Source organism: Artemia sp. Qi Xiang Cuo, chromosome 18, assembly GCF_049724085.1.
Source record: "Artemia sp. Qi Xiang Cuo chromosome 18, ASM4972408v1, whole genome shotgun sequence".
NCBI lineage: Eukaryota > Metazoa > Arthropoda > Branchiopoda > Anostraca > Artemiidae > Artemia > Artemia sp. Qi Xiang Cuo.
The window spans coordinates 20,690,202-20,713,354 of record NC_142811.1 but is presented as its reverse complement, the minus strand read 5'-3'; the positions used below and the strand labels follow the sequence as shown (position 1 = coordinate 20,713,354).

The 23,153-nt window shown below is 36.3% G+C and overlaps 1 protein-coding gene across 1 annotated transcript in view; it reads right to left on the bottom strand.

The window, feature by feature from the left end:
• Fmr1 (synaptic functional regulator FMR1) overlaps positions 1 to 22,763 on the bottom strand; it is an 85,935-nt gene extending 63,172 nt beyond the window's left edge. Inside the window, exons 1-2 of the mRNA XM_089104366.1 lie at positions 22,643 to 22,763; positions 5,057 to 5,109 (exon numbers count right to left, since the gene is read on the bottom strand). Coding sequence (XP_088960492.1) covers positions 5,057 to 5,109; positions 22,643 to 22,693 — 104 coding nt within the window. The 5' untranslated portion in view covers positions 22,694 to 22,763. The remainder of the gene's footprint in view (positions 1 to 5,056; positions 5,110 to 22,642) is intronic.
• Between the last annotated feature and the right edge of the window lie 390 nt (positions 22,764 to 23,153).

The following is a 23,153-nucleotide window of genomic DNA, read 5'->3' as shown; positions in this document are numbered from 1 at the left end:
CTATTAAATATTTAAAAAAATTACAAGCAGAATCTAATCTAAAAAGGACCATAATAAATGCTAAATATAACTACTGGAATAATTTTGCAAATAATCTCTCCAGAGAAACACATGAGCCAATTATACATAAAGTCATAAGCCACATCTGTGGGAAAGACTTCCCCCAACCCACTCCTGTATGCGCTTATACATAATAATACCCATTATGACAATGATAATGAAAAAGCTAAGCTATTTGCCACTCTTTTTGTTAATAAGCTAACATCAAACAATTGTAGCAAAATACCCCCAATTCCTATGAACCAAAGTTACCAACCTCGCCCAGGATCCGAGTATACAACCAGCCCATTTTCAATCCAGGAAATGAACAATGCAATACATCATACTAGGACCAAGACTAGCGGCAGCTATGACAATATACACCCTACATGGATAAAGAATCTAACCCCTTCATACAAATAGGAACTTCTAAATTGTTATAATCATGCTTGGGCTTCATCTATGTTCCCCAATATCTGGAAATATTCTTCCCTCTTACCAATCCTAAAGAAAAACAAACCTAAAAATAACCCTGAGTCCTACAGACCCGTAATGATTACTCCTGCAATGGGGAAAATAGTGGAGAAAATGATCTATTACCGACTCCTCTGGTTTGTTGAAAAAAATAATATGATCCCTCACACTCAAACTGGATTCAGGAAACACCATTCCTCAACAGATGCTTTCATATTGTTAACAAATGCAATAAATGAATCATTCTCAAAAAATAATGTCGTAGTTGCAGCTTTCCTAGATTTTGAAGGGGCATATGACAATGTGAACCACCAAATCCTTTTAATTAAACTTGCAAACCTTGGACTACCCCCCAAGCTAGTATCTTTTATAAAATCTTTCATAGAATTGCGAAGTTTCATTGTTTGTGTAGGTTCAGCCTCTTCACCCCAAAAGACAATAACCAAAGGCCTTCCTCGGCTCGGCAGTCCTCAGCTGCCTCCTTTTTGCCCTATACGAGGCATGTTAAAAGCTATACGCTGCTCTGTTTTGCCCAGCATCCTCCTTCTCGCTCTCTTAATGAGTGCCATGCGTCGAGGATTTTGCAAGCGTCGAGGAGCAATGTGAACCACCAAATCCTTTTAATTAAACTTGCAAACCTTGGACTACCCCCCAAGCTAGTATCTTTTATAAAATCTTTCATAGAATTGCGAAGTTTCATTGTTTGTGTAGGTTCAGCCTTTTCTCCCCAAAATATAATAACCAAAGGCCTTCCTCAGGGAGCAGTCCTCAGCTGCCTCCTTTTTGCCCTGTATCTCTGGGACACGAACCTCCCCCACACGAATCTACAATATGCTGATGATCTGGTACTATGGTCATCTGGCAACACCTTTGAGATTGCACAGTCAAAGCTGCCAAAGGAACTTTTCCAATTTTAAAATTTTTCTTAATATTCAGATTTACACATTGCAACCACCAAGTCGAAAATAATCCAATTTCACCGAAAGCGAAATCATGTTAATGCAAGACTAACTCTAAATGGAACAACTATTCCAGATGATAATCATATTAATTACCTAGGTCTCATGCTTGACCAAAAACTTAATTTCCACCTCCACATTTCAAACACAATAAAAAAATGCTATAGAAAAGCAATTATACACCCTTCTTTCTACACCCTGGGGTTGTAAGGAGAAAACCTTACTCCAGTTTTATAAATCACATATAAGACCCCATATTGACTATGGGCTCATCGTCTATGGTGCATGTGCAAAGACCCAGATACCTCTCCTCATCAATTGCTTTATTCCACAAGAAAAGAGCAAAATCGTTCGCTATATCAGAGGATATTATAGCCTATTAAAGATGTGCCTTTCGGGGGGGGGGGGGATCAGGCTCAATTCATTCAGGAAAACCGTTGGAGTTCCTATGATAGCGATTCGGTATTAACACAAAGCACAAGAAGTTAAACTCAAGCTTTTTTTTTTAATTATTAACAAAATAAAAAAAAGTCAGTAAAAATGACCAGCCAGTCAGTAAAATCTATTGGCTCCCCCCAAAAAAAAAATTTTTTGGCTAGTAACGCCCCTGATGAGGAGTTGCAGGTCAGGCGTGCACAGGGCGAAGTGGATTTGGTTATACGTAGGAACTCTATAGTTCCAAAAAACGGTGAGATTTGTGCAGCCCTTCTAGCTGCAATGCAACATTAAACGTTTCACCCTACAATGTAACCAGTATAAATAGACAGTTAGAAGGTAACATGAGTCAAAGAAACATTAGGGACAAGCGGCCCCCTCCAGGCAAGAAATGGAAGAATAATCTTTCTATGTTGTATACAAATCCTGATATACTTTCAAACAAACTTGACAAACTTTATCCTTTGGTAAATTTGCAGGAACCTGATATAGTTATCATGACTGAGGTGCTCCCAAAGCACTGTCTTAACCCCAAAGTACATTTCTTTCAACTGAGTGGCTATAATGTCGTGTACAACAAGCATTTGAAAAGGGGAATTTGTATTTATATTTCATCGTCATGTATCCAGATTACATATTAGACCTTAAGATGCTGCCACCTCTAGGCCAAAATTTGTACTTGATGCTATTAGTGTTAAAAATAAACAATGGAGACAGTATATGTTGGAAAAAAATGAAGATTCGTGGTGTGCATATAAAATGGCTCTGAATCACGCCACTCGTTCTCTATGTGTTAACCGGGAATCACTCGAATCGTCTGTCATTACTAATATTCGAGGGTGTCCAAAGAAGTTTTGGAAGAATGTCAATAGAAATAAGATTGACTCCTCTACTGATTCATGCATTTTTGATGACCCAACTACATGTGAATTAATAAGTGATGTTCAGAAAAAGGCTGATGTGTTTAATCAAGTGTTTTCGTCAGTTTTTGTAAATCCAAATGATGTCCATGCATGCAGTCCACCCATGGGCGCCCATAAGCTGAATTCCAGGGGGGAGGGCAAACTTCGTCTAATTGCTACTTTTAATGCTATATAATAGAAATCTCAGAACAAAAATATAAAAATAAGGCAGCATCATTCAGCAAGGGGGGGGGGGGCCAGTGCCCCCCCCCTGCCCCCCCATATGGGCGCCCATGAGTCCACCCCATTTTACCGAATTTGTTTCAGCAGACAAAGTGCCCTTCAATGACTGATATTTCTTCAGAGTAGGTTTTAAAAATTCTCGGTGACCTTTCTGTTAATAAAGCACCAGATATAGATGGTATTTCTAACACTTTTCTTCAGAAGACAGCCTCGTGTTTAGCTGAACCTCTTGCGTTTTTGTTTAACCACTGTCTACCGAGTGGTAAATGCCCTGCAGCGTAGAAAAAAGTGGTTGTAAAGCCACTCCACAAAGGAGGATCTAAATCCCAATTTGTAAATTATCGTCCAATTTCGAACACCTCAACTTTTTCGCGAGTTCTTGAAAAGATTATTGTATATCGGATACAGGATTACTTCAACCAAAATAAACTATGGCATCCATCACAGCATGGTTTAAGAAAAAACAGGTCATGTAATACGCAGTTGCTAGAAGTTGTAAAAGATTTCCAAAATATGGCTGATTTCAGTTCGAAGTTTGATTGCTTGTACATTGACTTCAGTAAAGCATTTGACAAAGTTTCAATTACTTGAAAAATGTTGAAAAATTTGTTGCTTGAAAAATGTGAAAAGTATAAGCTAGGCAGTAGAACTTTAACATGGATTACAGATTATTTATCAGGCCGTTCATAGCAATTTATTGTCGGTAGTGCATTTTCAAGTAAGAGTCCGATTTTGAGCGGTGTACCACAAGGCAGTGGTTTGGGTCCAGTGTTATTTTGTTTGTTTGTCAGCGATTTGCCTGAAGTAATTCGTCACTCCACTGTCAAACTGTTTGCAAACGATGTAAAATTGTATAAAAGTGTTACCTCCCTGGTAGATGTCATCCTTATTCAAGAGTATCTGAATACCCTAAATGATTGGTGTAAATTGAACTCCATGTTTGTAAACCATCAAAAATGTTTTGTACTCCATTACTTTTCAAAAAGCTCGACTTATCATTATTTTATTGTTGATACACTTGTTTCATCTTCAGATTCAGTAGGGGATTTAGGGATTTATTATCCGCTTTGATAACAATTTAAAGTTTCGCAAGCATGTTTCCATAATTTCATAAAATGCTCTAATTACAGTCTGCTTCGGATTAAGAGAAGTTTCAGGAAATTTAAACTTCACACTTTTTTGACACTATTACAAGACAATATTATACCCGGTTGTAGAATAGTGTTCCTCTGTGTAGTATCCTACATGGAAATGTGACTTGCAGCAAATTGAAAGGGTTCAACATTGGGTATCAAAGTTTGTGCCATATTTGAGCCATTTACCATATCAGTGGCAACTGGAGTGCTTGGGACTTCCTTCTCTGGAGTTTCGACGGGATAGGATTGACCTGATCAATACATTCCGTATTACGAAGGGTGTTGATAATGTGGACTGGGCTGATTTCTTCAAACTTAGTCATTACTCAGCCCCTTGACAAAACTTGTATAAACTGTATCAGCCACAAGTGCTCAAGAAGATAGGTCAATGTAGCTTCGTTAACCATACAACTAAATTTTGGAATAGTTTACCTGATACCGTAGTTTCTATGCAAACAGTGCAATCATTTAAGAGTGCTCTTGTCGAAACTGAGTTCTATGACAAACAGTTTCTGTAATATAGTTGTTACATAGTTGTTTTTTATTTATGAATATTTTTTCGTTTTATTTCTTGTTTTGGGTTTTGCAGTATTGCTGTTTGAGCTGTTATTTTTTTGTGTTGTTATGCAAAAAGCCTATGACTTCCTCCTTTATTGAATAAAATATTAATAATAAATAATAATCTAATAAACCAAAGATAACCTAAATATTTAACATATCCTAAAAAACTATATATCTCCTAAGGATATATATAGTTAAAAATATCTAAACAAAAGTTATATATGACTATCTAATCCTAAGCAGATATTTATAAACTAAATATCTCCTAATATAACCTAAAGAACTAAATATTGAAAGCAATACTTACTCATTTTCAAATGCAACCACAATTTCTGTATCAGTAACGTCTGTTAAGAAAGCCTAAAAAATAAAGAACAATTGAAAAGCAAAATTCAACACTGGTCAAATAATTTCTTTTCCAAATTACACCCCCCCCCCCCACCTTCATACTCAGGATTATTTAGGTCAGGATATTTCTGTTTTATCTTGTGCACATGTAAATGATTTACCCTTAACTATCGAAAATGTGATTAACGCAAAGCTTTTTAGACTTAATGAAAAACAGCAGTCATTTTGAATGGATGGATTGTCATCTATGACTAGAAATTATCAACTTTTGAAACTGCTTTTGGACATAGAAAAGATGGTGCAGTAAAATAATGATTTCTGAACCCAATGAGCAAATGGCTAACCAGTGTGTCTGTGAACTGATGGTGTATGGAAAGAAGTAAAAATGTAAACAATGTTTAAGCTAGTAAATTGGAAATAAAAAAAATGAGAGACAGTTTTTAATTCAATTGCCCTCCAATTTTTTTTGTCACTTAAAATGACACTAGAACTTTTAATTTCTATTCAAATGAGGCCTCTTCTAGGACCATTGGTTCAATACAATGCATCCATAATCTTTCTTCTGGCCAAAAGTAAATACATAATTCCATATTTAGGCAGATGGGAGCTTGAAACCTCTTCAGTAAGGTTCTCTTATATGGTGAATCTGATGGTGTGACCTTTGAAAAGATTCCTTGACTTTTGGGGGACGTTTCCCCCTTTTTTATTCATTTGATGCTTGTGATTTATCAGTCTGTGGAAAAAAAGACTTTAAAGGTATAAAATAATACATTACATACTTCTTGTAAAAATACAAAAATAGACAATGTTTGTTCAAAAATACTGAATTTAAAGAAAATATGACATTATATATTGCTTGTTTGAAGCAGCAGTTTCCAAATAAACAATATTTGCTGAACAAGTTGATAAGAAACGAGGTGAGTCTATGAGAAATGACAGAGACCATCAATGAAGGAAGAACAATGTGATAGCCGTTGGTATGCCCAAAAATCCTTTGTATGGCCATGATCAGCAATGTAAGGCTGACGTTGTTTCCAAACACTTCTTCTTGCATGACTATTCAATTGACACCAAAGTTTTTAACGCCCAGCAACTTAAGCCAAAGAACCCAATCACTAGTACCCCAGCAGAACCAGCGCCAATTGTCCCAGTTTTCAGTGTTCACAGTGAGTAACCCTTCAGTTGGATTTAAAATAGCCAAACAGTCTTTTGAAAGGCATGCACTCAAAGATGCAGTACAATTTTGTAAAAACAACTCAAAAGAGGATAGAGAAAAGCATAGAGCTCTAGTTACAGAGCTGCAGGACTGGATGTCCAAGGGCAAAAACAATCTTGTCATAAGAGGTGAAAAAATCGTCCAAAAAAACTTGAGTTAATGGAGTAATTTGTAGTGATGTTTGAAAGAAAGACTGTTCATCTGAAAGTGTTGTTTATATAAATAATGAAATGAATAATAGAACACAAAGTGATCCAATATCAAATTCAGAATCAGCAACGTTTGTCACTGCTGAATCTCTCTCAAGTAGTAATAATGTTTCATCCCTTCTGTTTGAGTTGATGTGTAGTGACAACAGTGTCTCAAACCAAATAGAGCAGATGAGGATGAAAAAGTATATATACAAAACCACAAGGAGTTTCTATTACTGGTAGTCAATGTAGATCTGTTAACCAATACGGTTGAGGAAGTAAAAAGCCTTGTAACAAATAAGGGATACAATTTGGTGATGTTAACAGAGGTAAGTCCCAAGAATAGTAATACTCAATTGGAGGATAGTCATATCTCTATTCGTGGATAGAAGGTAATATCAGACTTGAGTGCAAATAATTGCAGAAGGGGTGTATTGGTAATAGTTAGAGCAAAATATGATGTTAAAGTGGTAGATACTCCCGCTATTAATGATTATGTTGAGTTGGTCTGCTTTGATCTAAATGTTCCACTTGACCCTGATATTACAAGAATTGCTTGAAAATATAGAAGCCCTTCAGCTCCATCTAAAATTGTTACAGAACAAGCCATAGCAGATCATTTTCAATAATCAGTGGATCATATAAAGGTAATTTGCTAATAGCTAGAGATGTTAATTTCCCACAAATATCATGGAAAGAGAGATTTGGTTATCATGAAGACGGTGCAACACAGAGACCATTCCTTCATTGTATGCATAACCTCTCCCTATATAAAGCTGTTGATAAACCAACTAGATATAGAATCTTCCAGGACCCAACCCTTCTAGACCTTATTTTCCTTAATAACCAAGACCTAATGGAACATATTGAGTACTTACACCCCACTGGTAAGAGTGACCACATAGCTATAGAAATATAGCTTGATCTAAAGACTGTAACTAATAGATTTATTAAAAGGGTCTTCACAGATTACAAATCCATCCGGAAGGAACTGAAAATGGCAAACTGGAGTGAAATTTTACAGGGATCAGTAGAGGAGTAATAGGAAAATTTCAAATTAATTTTACTTAGAATCCAAAACAGCAACTCTTCTGTATCTTACAGGAGAATGCCAAAGACTCTTCCATTCATGACCGAGGAAATTAAGAAGTAGTTCAACAAAAAAAAAGGGATCTTGGAAAAAATACAAAGCAACTGAGAGTCCAGACCAGTACAAGAGACTCAAAATAGCAAGAGATAAGTTGAGAAGTTTAACCAGAAACTTTATCAGAACCATGAAGCCACACTAGCTGAAGAATGAAAGCATAACCCAAAGAAATTTTGGCAACATTTTTCAGGTAAGTCCTTGTTGGCAATCAATATCATAGCAAACTGCTTCAGGAGCTGAACTGACAGATTTCAAAAGAATTGTAGGTGAATTGAACCACCAGTTTCTCTCTCTTTTTAGTAGCACATCAGATACAGACCTGCCCAATGTTGAACCTGCACAAATCCACCATCCAATGGAGCACATTGAGATTGGTAGGTCAAATATCCTTGAACAACTTAAATGGCTAGATGTCAACAAATCAGTTGGGCCAGATAGGTTACATCCATGTCTTCTAAAAGAAGTTGCTGAAGACATTGCCAAGCCACTCTCCCAATTTTTCGAAGTCTACCTATGTACCAAGGAAGTGCCAACAGATTTGAAAACAGCATTTGTCACCCCTTTGTTCAAAAAGGGAAGAAAAGCCAGCGCAGAAAACTACCATCCCATAAGTATAACTTCTGCTGTTGCTAAAATCCTGGAAAGAGTGGTAAATGACTCTGTCATGAAGCATCTCAAACTTAATGGGATACTATTGCCAAGCCAGCATAGTTTTTAACCAAGAAAATCTGTAGAAACAAATTTGCTGGAGACATATGATGTTATAACAGGCCTGATCTATCAGGGCTTACCTGTGGATGTCTTGTTGCTTGACCTTCCAAAAGCATTTGACTAAGTTCCATATCCACACTTGAACAAAAAACTTATCTAATGTGGAATTAATGGAGATCTTGTGGGCTAGATCTCAGCTTTTCTTACAGATAGATCACAAGGAGTGAGGCTTTTTACTAACGAAGGAGAATCAATCCTCGCTGAGAGATGTGGAGTCACCAGTGGTGTCCTGCAGGGTAGTGTCTTAGGACCTACCCTATTCAATAATTTTATAAACAATATTTTTAACTACAAATCATCTAACTCTCTATGCAGATGACTCAAAGTTGTTTGGTGCAGTCACTACAAGTAGATCTTGAACATATTCAAAACTGGGCAACAACATGGCACATGAGCTTCAATATTGACAAATGTAGTGTTATTCATTTTGGCAACTCCAACCCAGGTTTCAAATATACTATGGTAAATCCAGCTGTAAATAAGATTCAAGAGCTGCAAAGTGTGGATGAAGAAAGGATTTTGGAATTATTGTTGACAACAAGTGTAAGTTCCATTCAAACTGCAAAAAGACTAGTGTCTCATGCAAACTCTGTCCAAGCACTCTTAAAGAAAATTATCTCCAGTAGGTCTCCCATGTTTTTGTGAGTTTGTACAAGGCCTTTGCCAGACCAGTGCTTGATTTTGAAATGTGCATAGCATGACCAGGATACAGTGGTGGCATACAGCTTCTGGAAGGGGTGCAAAAGAGAGCCACAAAGGCAATATCTAAGATGAGAGGCAAGCCATATGATGGATGTTTAAAGGAGCAGAAATTATCTACACTAGTTTGCTGATGACAAAGAGCTGATATGCTTATGATATATAAACTTACTTCACAAGAAACCCCCCAAATTCATTTGTCAATAGCCCAAAATTTTGGCACTGACAGGAGGGGACCTTCAAAGAAGCTGTTTAAGCCATCTGTCAAAACTTGACACCAACAAAAGTTTTTCTCCTGTCATGTAGCAAACCACAGTAATAGTCTCTCAAATACAACAGTCTCAGCACCCAATAATCAAATTTTCAAAGTCATTGGATGTCAAATGGAATGGTGTTCCCTGGAAGTACCAGGAGGGGGGGGGGGCATTTGATGTTCAATCATTTACATCATCAAGCATAGAGCAATTAACAGATCAAGATGGATCTTAATTTGTTTCACAGTACAAATTAAGGTAATATGAAATGAACCATTCAGCAGGTTTTTTTTTCCTCCTTTTTAAGTGTGGAATTGTTTGGAGCTAGAGGAGAGACAAAGAGAATATTTTATTTCATTTTAGATAGCACATTCATATGAGAGATTCATGCAAGACTAAGAAAGAGAGTAGAAAAATATAAGAACTGATGCAGCTGAAGCTACCAAGTATATTATTGAAATTCCAGATGAGATGTTGTCTGACTCATTTTGTGATAATTGTGACATCACTGAATATCATATTTTCAGCTTTGGAGGAACTTATTAATAACCGTGGAGCTGAATTTCACATACACTAAACATTAGTCCCTTTTTTATATGAACAGCAGAGGCTACAGACCTATAGAGGCTACAGATGACAATTTTGGATGCAGAAATGGTACATAACAATTTTTTGGTGGCTCATTGATACAGCCATCAGTAACAGCTGGCTACTTTTAAATTCATATGTCAGAGCATTTACTTCAAGAACAAATGAATCAATATTACTGTAAGCCTTATGGTCTGAAGTTGCTGCAGGTGTACACATCTGCTTGTGCAATGTCTCAGCATAAAAGTAGGAGACCTTCAGTAGATGTAGAAGAGAGTCTGAGTCCAACCTGTAGCCATAAAAGAATCCAATTACCCATGTCTACTAAGTCAGATTGATTTGATCACTGGCCAAGGAAAACCAAAGAAATCGTTTTTTTAGCAATGTTTCTAATAAACCATTTTTGTCAATGATAGAACTAATGGGTCATTTGGATAAAATTCAGAATTCAGAATAACAACAGTCTGTATAGGGCTAAAGACCTGATCAACCAATTGGAAACTTAAGCCCCAAGAAAACTTCACACACATCAATCAAGAGGAATGTATAGGGTTAAATGTTTATGTAATGATTTTCTAGCCAAGTACTATACAAAGTGTATTGAGATAAACTCAGCTATATACATTAAGGATCAGGGAATTTATATTAAAAAAATTTCAAACTTCATAGTGTTTCATTTGATCAAGATTTGGACATGGTGCCCTCTGAGTCAATAAAAGACCCTTTAGTTACTTTCATCTTGTCTCTTTTCCACTGCCTATAAGTTTACAGTGCAGCCACTAGGCCTATTAGAATACTGTACTTCACTTCAGTTTAGTGTTCCTTGAACAAATATGTGTGAAACAGTAAATCTTGGAATCAACCAAATACAAAAATGGTCTGCATTGCATATGCTTCTTCCACCTCTATGCCATAGCAGTTAAAGTGAATTTATTAAGCAAGGCTATTTAATTCTCTAGTTGTTTCTGCATTTAAGGCCTGCTTGCTCTTTTTGTGTGTGGCAATTAAGCCACAGTAATCTACATGTTCATTGTATCTTCTTTAAATCTGTGAAGTATAGTCCAGGACTTTTAGGGTTTGACCCAGACAAAATTGCAATATAAACAAAATGGTACCAAAATGATCAGAAAAAAATTTTGTACAACATACTAAAAATCCCCATAAATCCGAGTGGGGCGAGTACCCGAAAAACAGGGGAAAAGGGGGAAATGCAGGGGAAATTGGGAAAAATGCCGAACATGCCCAGAAAATAGTTCAAAGTGAGTTTTCTGGGGCTTTCCCATACGCTGATCACGAAACTGACATCTAAAATTCAGTATAGAATAAAAGTACTATGGAAAACGGCGGGAACAGGGGTAAGAGGGAACAATTTTTAAAACAGGGTAGGGGTAGAAAGCACTTTGAAATATGTTTTCTGGGGTCTTTCTATCTGCTGATCCCGAAACTGACATCTAAAATGAAATAAAGAACATGAGCCCCACCATAACGAGGGAAAAGGGGGAAAGAGGGGAAGAAAAGGGACAATTAAAGTCAGGGGTAGAAATCAGTTTGAAATGTGTTTTCTGGGGTTTTCCTATCTGCTGATCACGAAACTGACACCTAAAATGAAGGAAAGAAAACGAGAACCATGAAAACGAACAAAACTGGAGGAAATAACGGAAAAGGGGAAGGGAAGCCTGACTCCTGAGCCAGCTGCTAATGGCTAATAAGTAGGCCTATGGACAAAATAACTCACTTAAGTATCAAACTTTTACTTTCTTGAATCACAGACATTTCTTACAACCATTTGAATTACTAAACATAAAGAAAACAACCACTTGGCAGTGATCACAGTATAAAACTTCAGCTATTATAGGTAAAATTTGGACTTTCGAAGGCAATATTGTTGAATAAAAAACTAAAAAAAGAACTTCATTAACTATAGGTAAAATCTGCACTTTTTAAGGCAGTGGAGTTGACTTGAAAAACACAGCATTGATGTCACTAGTCGAGCTCCTCGTCTTCGACAATCTCGTTGTCCCTGTTCAAACAGTTGATACCCTGACATTCTCCGCACGCAAACGTACACTCTAATCTATTTTTCTTGCAGCTGCATCGCGAGTTCTCACAGCCTGTCTTACAGTTGCATCTCACAACACTCAAAAGAGTCTGAGGTGCAGGCAACAAATCGGTCATCACAGGTGAGTATTTATGGTCTCTGAGGACCCAACCCCAGTCAGCCGGGTCGAGGTCAGCTGGTTCCCCTTTCCAACGGGATACCTGGAGGCGCACTCGCTGGGAGTGGAATGAAGCTGCAGCTCTGGTTGGCAGAAGCCTTTCAGGCTTAACAAACGCCTTAGTATTTGACAAAGAAACTTTTTCCAAGAAAATTCGATGTTGCAGCTTAGTGAGATCTTTGTTTGGTCGTGCTTTATACAAGCTGAGGAGAAGATATTCACCTGCTTTCAAAATTTCATCTTTAGACAATGATTCATCCAGAAACATTTTGCATTTTTTTCTGAACACTTCGCTCTTCTTCAAAAGAGGTAGCACAGCTTGCTTTCCAATTCCGAAAACTCGTGAGGTCGTGTCACATCCCAAGAGTGCCTGCCCTACCAGAAGTAGCCTTGATACTTCTCCCATTTTTTTTTTTAACTTTGTTGAGGCACCAGAACCGTGTCATCGCTTCTTTTGCGTTCGTTGACGATTTGAAGTAGAGTGTTTTTGCATTAGGAGGGAGATGATACAAGAGTAGAATCAGAAGGTCAGTGTCATTGCCAAGAACTATTGTTTCAGAGTTTTCTGCTTTTGTTATGGCAGTCTTCACGATTAGATAGTCAGCATTGTCCTTTGCATGGATGACTTCAAATCCTTTGGCTCTGAGTTTTTCCCCGATGTAGCTTATAATTTGCTGTTTGTTCTGAGAGTTGCTCAAAAACTCTTCCTTCTTTTTCTGGAGCTTCATCCCTAAACTGAAATCGATCACTTGATGCTGGCTTCCCTTACACTGTCGGTTGTGGGTAGCATCTTTCGTGGTTGGACCAGCGCTGTATCCATCAAAGACAACAGTAGGGGAGGTACAGCATCGAGTAACAAAACTAACATAGCTGTCACAGATTGAATCATAAGTATCGCCAATCTTCCAAGGTACTTGCTGAAGCAGCCAACCTCCATCAACTACAGTGACACAATCTGACACTGGCAGGTGGTGAATCGAGTCCGTTTTCGCTTCTTTCCATATTGCTTTTGCTAGTGCAGGTTTGTCTGGCTGATGCATTATGCCAGAATTCTCAAAAAAAGCGGGCAGATAACTGCACAGTTTGTAACATAGAGTTTCTGCCATGTCATTTTCAGATGTATGGGCAGCAGTCGAAAGACGTTGAAAAAGCAGTGCAGGGTCGATATGCAAAATCTCGTCATCTATCCTTATGTTCCCATCAGATGCCAGTGTAACGACTTTGTCTTTCTTCCTGAATGAAAAACTTTCGATGGATTGGCCATCCATGCGCTGGAGGATCAGCTCACCTACAGCTTTAGCATCCTCTGCATTGACGCCTTTTTGGGCAATCAGCCTGGAACCTATACTTCTAAGCTCTGTGGAACTAGTGAAAGGACAGTTCTCTAGAAGGAATTCAAGAAACATCAGTAGATCCTTAGTATCTCTCTTTATTCGTGCTGCGGTTGCAGTAACGTGCTGTTCACTAGAACTGTACTCTAGGCCCATCAGTTTCTGCATTAGATCATTCACTGAAGCGAGTACTGGCATAGACATTGTCCATATGTTTCTCTGAAGCTCAGTCATCCCTTTTCCTCTTGTCAGCCCTCCATCTGTTTTTAGGCTCTTCATCAGCACTGTCTTGATGACGAGGTCTGGAGCCAATCCAGCCCAATAACGATCACTTTGTCGGGCAATAAACTTGCCGCTTGCAAACTGTCCGAAGAGCTGTGGATTCAATGTTTCAAGTTCCTGCATCATCTGAAGAAAAAGATGAACTGACTTGGCATAAAGATTATGCCCCGCAGCTGAAGAAGAAGAAGAAGAAGAAGAATGCCCCGCAGCTGTGAATGCCCCATACCTTGCTTCTCTTACTGAATGTCGAATTAGAACAGGATTATGTTGACGAACCCATGCGCTTGTTGATAACAGCGAGGAATACAGAATAAAGTAATTTCAGTATCTTTCCGTATTTCTTTCTCAAGTTTTTTTTGCCTTTTCCAAACCTATGGGGTAGCCGAACCTCTATAGATCTCCTGTATTAACATTTGTAAACATTTCCACATGCTTTCTACCCCTACCCTGTATATTTCCCTTTTTCCTCTCCCCCCCCCCCCATTTCCCCGTTTTATGTTAATCAATTTTTTTATATCATTTTAGTTCTCAATTTCGTAATCACCAGATAGGAATACCCCAGAAAATATCTTTCAAACTGCTTTCTACCCCTACCCTGTATTCTTCTCTTTTCTCCCCTCTTTCCCCTGTTTTCCGTAGTACTCGTTTTCTATACTGAATTTTAGATGTCAATTTTGTAATCAGCGTATGTGAAAACCTAAAAAAACTCACTTTAAACTATTTTCTGGGCATGTTTGGCATTTTTCCCATTTTCCCCTGCATTTCCCCCTTTTCCCCTGTTTTTCGGGTACTTGCCCCACTCGGATTTATGGGGACTTTTAGTATGTTGTACAGAATTTTTTCTGATCATTTTGGTACCATTTTCGTTTATATTGCAATTTTGTCTGGGTTTGACACTTTTTTGAGCTAAAATTCCTGGACTAGTATGTTTTATGTTTACCTTAATTACCTTAAATCACACTTGCTAGCAATAGAACAAATACTTTGTTCACCAGCTTCAGTGATGATGACACAATTATAGCATAGATCAGTATCATATTTGGGAGAAGCATTACCTTAAATTGCATGTCCAGCAAGATAAGGTGGTAACAGAATTAGGAATGGTACAATATTTGTATATTTTTCCTATTGTATATTTGAATATTGTTGTTATATTTGTATTGTTTTTCTATCTGATTTCTGTATTCAAACACAAATTTACCAAAACATTTCAAAATTAGTGATTTTGTTTCTGCAAAAAAAAAAAAAGAATGTATAAGGTTTTCTTTACCTGTTTAACAATTAACAATAAAATGGTTTTTCAGGGCTCCTTTTAAAAATATAAACTGCTCTTAAAAAGGTAAGTTTTCCAATTTTTTAAATTGGAAACAAGATTAAGAACCCTTGGTTTAGTTTATTTCAGATGTTTAATTTATAACACAGAAATCAGATAGCAAACACACAATTATGATACTTGATTTTCTACTCAATGCTCTTTTGAAAAACAATGATTATGCCTTTCTAGTGGCTAGATGTGCTATGGTCAATATAATTCACCTGGTTTTTAACCATCTCCCCCCCCCCCCCACAAAGTGAAACTTATCAGCTAACTCCTGTCAGGCTGCATGCCATGGAAACCTTTAAATTTATAATTTAGTCACATCAGGCTTTCCAAAAATAATTACTGCTTTTTCAATTGTATACCAGCTTTTGCAATTATAAGTCAAACATAGCCTCAAGGTATATACAGAAGTTTAATCATTATGTGAGTTGTCATTATTTTTTATGGGTAACCCTGCACTACCACTGCTTCTGGAAAGGCAACAGCACAATAACAGAAGAGTGTTGCTATCAAATTTGCTATTAATTTTCATTCCAAATATAATGGTTATTACCATAATAACACCCCCTTGTCTCTAATAAAACCAGACAAAGTCATATAAATTGTCACAAGAACACACTATAAGCATAAAATTTTACTTTTTGATATTTAGAAAGTTTCTATCAATTGGATTTTCATGTTCCCTTCCATTTCAAACAACATTTTTAACAATATATTTACTTGTTTGTTCTTTTATGATGATCTGATAGCCTAATATAAAGTAAAAGATAAACTATCAATTTTACAGATACAATGGTCATTTGCAGCAATGAAAAATGATGGATAAATACATCTTCAGGGCTATATTTGGTCCTACCCAGGGGCTAGAGGTAGGACATAATTGTCATGATAACAACCACTATATTTGGAAAGTGTACATATTTGGGAATTGAATAGTACCACTATTTTATTATTCTAATGTTTTCTTTTTAGAAGTAGTCTTACAGGATTACCCTTTTGTGTTATTTCGTATGAATAGTTGTTTCACAATGCTGGATAAAGCAAACTTAGAAAATCTGTAATTTGTGTAGGCAACATAGCCTATACCCTAGGGCTATATTTGGCCTTGTTATGGGGGAGGGGGTTGGAACACATTGCAACAGTAGCAACTATTATATTTTGAAAGAAGGTGATGTTCTAGATGAGGAGTTTTTGGTTATCTTTGAAAGTTGTTGATATAGGTAAACAAAATATATTCTATAATACACATGAACTGGAAGGGTAAGATCCCCAGTATTCAGACAGTGCCTAATCTCAGACACATATGTCTTGATAAAAATGTACCATTCCTAAACATGAACAACATACTCCTAATATTGGACATGATGTGTACAGGCTTAGATAGTTGGGGTTGACTGATAGTTAAGACTAGGCTATTTGAAATTGGCAGACTACAATCTTGCAAAACTAATGTTTTTCAATATTTAAATTTAGACAATAATTACCCCTACAGCATAGCCTATTTAAATATAACTATTCTATTCCATAATACTTGTCATAGATTAAATCTGTCTGGGATTTAGATATTTTGTTCTAACTTTAAGATCCTGTGTCCAAGATTAGGCTCAACTACTGACTAGAAACTATCCAATTTTTAGGTTGTATAATAGAGATTTTATGGCAATTTACTATTGAAGTAGTGATTATCTGTTGAGTACTGGGTATCTGACCATATAAATATATATGAATTGGATACAGGATTTATCCTATTGGTAGTGTGATTTAATCTATTAAATCACACTAAATGACCCTTCAGGTCAGGAGCTGTTCTTAAAGAAATGGACAAAAGATAAAGAGCAGGGCAGTGAGGAGAGAGGAGCCCCCCCCCCCTCATATACAATATAATTTCTGTTCATTTTAAGTTTCAATGTTGCTCCTTAATTTCAGTAGAAAAAACTATTGTTTGTTTATTTAATTTCTGATCATTTTTCAAATTATCCCAGGAAATCCACTCCCCTCCATTTAAAATCCATCCCTACAAAAAAATCCTTTCCCCCAGAAAATTACTCTGGACAATTCCATCCTTGCTGCAAAATCTCCAGAAAATTTCTCAGTATTTTTTATTTATTTAATTAAGACCTGGGTATACTTGTGGATGATGAATAAAAGTTTGACCAGCATGCTCAGTCAGTTGCCTCTAAAGTGCTCCAGACCCTAGGAATTGTAAAAAGAACATTCTACAGTAGGTCACCAAAGCTGATGTCAAAGCTATACAAAGGAGTGGTTGAGCCAAAACTGGAATTGGGTATGTGTATGGCAACCCCATTGAATAAAGATGACAAGAAAAACTAGAGTGTTCACAGGCAAGCAACTAAATCAATTGAGGGTTGTAAAAGCCTGACCTACCTGTCCCACCTAGAGAAGTTATACATTCCCACCCTCTCCTATCAACAGAGGCATGGGGATGTCATCATGGCATACAAAATGCTGCACACTCAGTCCTTGCAACAGAATATGCTTGAACTTGACCAGTCAACAAGAACTAGAGGACACACTAAGAAGCTGTACTGCAAACAAGCCAACACCACACTATGGAACAACTTCTTCTCAAATACATTTGTGGTACTCTGGAACTCCCTAAGTGAAGGTGCAGTCTCAGGCCCTAGTGTGGAGGCCTTCAAGGGAGCTGTAGTCAATGATTGGTTGTCCAAGCCATGGCTTTGAGAATGGGATGCAGCCAACCCATTGGCTCAACATCTTGACTAACCAGCACCTACAGGATAATTCCTTATTTGGTGGACAATGCAATTTAAGGTAATTAAGGTAAAGTAATTTCTTATTGTTTTTCAGGTCAAGGCAGAATCCCACCTACAGGAAAAACTTTCCTTAGATCCCCCCCTCCTGAATGGAAAGTTTCTCCTGCAGAATTTGCCCCCTGGAAAATCACCCCTGCATAAAAATATTCAAGAGAATTCCAACTCCACTGAAAATTTCCAATGGAAAGTTTGCCTCCCCCCCCCCGCAGAAACTTCCACCCCAATAGAAATTTAGCCCCATTGAACTGGGGTGCTAATCACCCCCAATTAATGGGCACTTAAGGACACTAGAACTTTTAATTTATATTCAAATGAGTCTTCTTACAATCTTCTAGGACCATCTGTTCAATACAATGACCCCTGGGAAGAACAAAAAAAAAAGAAAATAAACATGCATCCATAATCTTTCTTCTGACAAGAAAAACAAAACAAAATTCCATATTTAAGCAGATAGGAGCTTGAAGCCTCTTAGGTAAGGTTATTTTGTATGCTGAATCTGATGGTGTGACTTTCAATAAGATTCCTTGACTTTTGGGGGGTGTTTCCCCCTTTTTCAAAAATCAGGCAAATTTTTCCAGGCTTGCAGCTTTTGATGAATAACATTAAACCAAACAAAACTTGTATATTTGGAATCAGCATAAAAAGTTAATTCTTTTCATGTATCTATTATTCTCAAAATTCGGTTTTTTAGAGCTTTGTTTACTATTAGGCCAAGTTCCTTTTTACTTATAGTTTGTTACCATGAACTGTTTGAAACATGTTTCTGCATTATCTGATGAAATTCAGTTTTGCCTGAGTGAGGACAATGCAATTGTGAATTTAACTATTATATGAAATGATTTTTAAAAGTGAACAACAATGGAGAGTAATCTGATTCATAGAAACATTCTACATAGTATAAAGTAAGAACTTCATTGTTTCAGTCTTTTCTTTGGTTTTTATATATTCCTAGGACTATATAGGGGACCACTGAAGGGTGGGGTCCATTGTAAGAAAAGCAACCATGATATTTGGAAGTAGCATGAAATAAGGAATCTAGGACATACTTCTTTGGTTTTTATATATTCCTAGGACTATATAGGGGACCACTGAAGGGTGGGGTCCATTGTAAGAAAAGCAACCATGATATTTGGAAGTAGCATGAAATAAGGAATCTAGGACATTGACTCTAGGTAAGACCACTTTTATTTGTTTGGCCTGTTTCTTTCTGGAAAATAGCAACTAAATATGTAGCCTACCTAAATGAGGCCCAAAAATGAGTTTTGAGCCTCACAGCCTTGTTTAATCCTGTTTGATAAGATTTTGAAGAGTTTGGAAAATACATTGTATATGGACATATCCTAGAGCCTTATGGTTTCAAACTGCAGATACTGAAGCTACCAACTCTAACATACTGTCAACACAGAAGCAATATGATAATGACCTATAAGTTGCTCTAGTCTGACAGCAAAGATATGTTTGAACCTCCCAGATGTATAGATGTATAAGCAGTCCACCACATAAAGAGACATGTTAAGAAAACAATTCTTACTTCATAATATGTATAGTAATCCTAGTCAATATATTTTGCAGCAGGAGAACCTTTGTCTCATGTCCTTCCTTTTTTTCTAGGAAATTCATGAATTTCTTAGAACCTATGTATTAACAGAGCATACATCCCCTCCCCCCATTGTACAAATAAATATCCAAAATTGCATTCTGAATCTAAATATAAACTTCATTTGCACCACAAATGAACTTTACCCCTACCCTCATAATGTGTAAATACACATCCTGATTTAGATATATTTGGGAGTGGAAGTAAAGTTCATTTGTGATGCAGATGAAGGTTAAATTTAGATTCAGAGTGCAATTCTGTACATATTTGCACATTAGGGGGGTGGGAGTAAATACTCTGTTAACATACAGGTTCTAAGAAATTCATGAATTTCCTAGAAAAACTGAAAAAACAAGGAAAGAAGTGAAGATAAAGGTTCTCCTGCTACAAAATATATTAACTAGGATTGTTTTGCATATTATGAAGTAAGAATGGTTCTTAACATGTCACCTTATGTGTGGATTGCTCATACATCTATACCATAATTTTTTCTACAATCAAATCATAAGTCTATGGAACAGCAAGACAACAGTGGGATCTACAACAATCAATAGTTTCAAATCAAATCTTGACAAAAACTGGGAAACAAAACCATGGCTCACTCAATGGGAAGCAGCAGATGTCATCATCACTAACTGGTGTACACTGGATTTGTCTATATCATATGCAAGTGTGATTTAAGGTAATCAGAATTTCATCCTGAATCCAAATATGATATTTATTCCTATTGCAAATTTAATTTGTAGCCCTTTACAAACCCTCAAAGATTATACCTTTTCTCTTATTTGAGATACAGCTTATATACTGTGTTAGCATACACCTTGTCAAAACCAGTTTGCCTATAAATTGAATTGGGTCAATATCTACAAAATCATATTATTGTTAGGAATAAAGTGAATACACCATTTGATGCCTTTTTTTATGCTTATTTCGAATAGGATAAGAATTTATGCTGTAAATGTATTTAAGCCCCCCCCCCCTATATCGGCTGTACCTAACATAACCCACCCTAAACTTGCAGTGCTATTCAGAGGGGGGGAGGGGGCTTTAACTCATTTATAATATAAATTCTTTTTTTATTTTTAATCAGCATAAAAAAGGCATCGAATAGTGTATTCACTTTTATCCTAACTCAATAATATGATTTCGTAGATATTGACCTTGAATTGAGCTAACAAAACTAAGAATCATTAAATAAATAGGAAATATTTAATACATAGTAGGCCTATATAATAGGAAAATATACTAGCCTATATGTTTGGGTAAGGTTAGAAAGGAGGTAAATTTTTACCAAATCATATTATTGACTTACAAATAAAGTGAATATACCATTTGATGCCTTTTTTTATGCTGATTACAAATATAATAATCATTTCTGTTGGAAATGAATTTTAGCCCCCCCCCCCCTATATATGTCAATTCAGGATATATATTTGCACATTTGGGGGTTGGGGTTAGGTTAGGGGGAGGGAGGCTAAAATTCATTTCCAACAAAAATGATTATTATATTTGTAATCAGGGTAATTATTTAGCCTTGGCCCACCTCATAAGGAGACATGTTAAGAAAACAATTCTTACTTTAAAATATGTATAATGATCCTAGTTCTTATATTATTCAAGGGAACAACCTTTATCATCAAGTCTTTCCTCTAAAAATCCTCAAAAGTGAAAAATTTTCCAAATCTCACCATATTTTTAATTCGATGATTAAGTCCTTTGAAATTGCCGCTTTAAACTGCTGCCAAATAAGTTGTCTCATAGATAGCATTTAGCACGTGTGTCAAAAAATGTGTTTAAAGAAAAAGTAGTGGTATATTGAGATTATAGAAATTGTGAATTCTGTTATAAATCATGCCATTAACAAAAAATTTATTAAAAAAACAGTATTTTTGCCAGTGCTCATTAAAAAAAAACTCATTAAAAAAAAATATTTCACCACTGCTGTTAATAGGATATTTTGTATTTACGCCACTGCTATTCACCCTTTAAAATTCCGTGCATCTTTTGTAACCTAACCTAACCACTGCTATTAATATTTTGTATTTATGCCACTGCTATTTGCCCTTTGCCACTGCTATTAATATTTTGTATTTACGCCACTGCTATTCGCCCTTTGCCACTGCTATTCACCCTTCGCCACTGCTATTTGCCCTTCGCCACTGCTCTTAAAAAAAAAGAATAAAAAAAAGACCGGCATGAACGCTATCTATAAAAGAACTTATTAGGTAGAAATTTAAAGCAGCAGTTTAAAAAGACTTAAGCTTTGAATTGAAAACGTGGTGATATTTGGAAACTTTTTGTCTTTTGAGGATTTTTAGAGGAAAGAGTTGATGATAAAGGTTCTCCCCTTGGATAATATAAGAACTAAGATCATTATACATATTTTAAAGTAAGAATTGTTTTATTAAGATGTCTTCTTATGAGGTGGACCAAGGCTAAAAAAATACCGTAATCAGCATAAAAAAGGCATCAAATAGTATATTCACTTTAGTTGTTACTCAATAATATGATTTGGTAAAAAATTACCAGAAGGATAGGTTAAAATTTAACTTGCAACAGAAATGAATGCCATAATTGCATTCTGGATGAAATTCTGATTACAGAGGTAAGTTTGTTTTTGACTATCTGAATATTCTGTTGAATAGGTTATTCAATTCTGTTGTATAGGCTATATTATGTTTACCTTCAACACAACCCAAATTAGTGAACTGTGTTTCTAAATCTGACAGTCAATGAAAAGCAGCCTGGACTAGAATCAGAGGAAATTGGAGGAAAAGCAAGATTTTGTGAGACCTAGAATACAAATCTATAGGCCTAAACCTATGTAATCCTTCAAGCCCCAGAAACAGAGAATGGATAAACACAGGTTGTTAAAAACACCTTGTCATAGCAAAATTTTGGTTCTCAATTCATTCCTGAAATTTCTTTCACCCAGCTCATTTTAGCTCCAATAATTTCCAAGGTAGCAAAATGCCTTCCATGAAGAATTTGGCCAGAAGATCAGTCCCGTTTTAAATGAAATTAAGCAATTTAAAAGGTGATGTTATCTTTAGCCTTGCTTGTAGGCTACTTGGGTTGAGGAATCTAGCCCACTGCAAGAAACAACCTTTTACAAACTAATAAGCCTTTTAGAGTACCTTATAATAAGCTCCATTGTCTCCTTTAACTTCTACGCATAGATCCTCCATTAAGAAACAACCGATACAATTAAATATATTTGTGATTCCAAGTTCCAAATTCCGAAGTTTTCCTTGCCGCTTTTTAATTCTTTCTTTCTTTTCTGAAGACGAGTCGACAGAATATAAATTTGAAATCCCTAAAACTTATGCTACATTTATGCACTGCACCTAGCATTTGTACACACAACATAAATCATTTTTTGGAAGGAACCTTTTTCCAATCTCTGGTTGAAATTTCTTGTCTGGAGCAGCTTATAATTTAAAGCTTGGTTGTTTCCTTTGTTCTGCTTAAATACAATATTTTTGCTAAATAATAGGACCGTTCTTTTGCTCATCTTTGTGCTAAGATCTTACATCTTTAGACAAATAACGCTTAAAAGGGAAATCTTAGCACTAAAATCTTATGCAAAATAGATTGATCTGGACCTGAAATTTAAAAATTACAGGTATAATCGTATATGAAATTTAA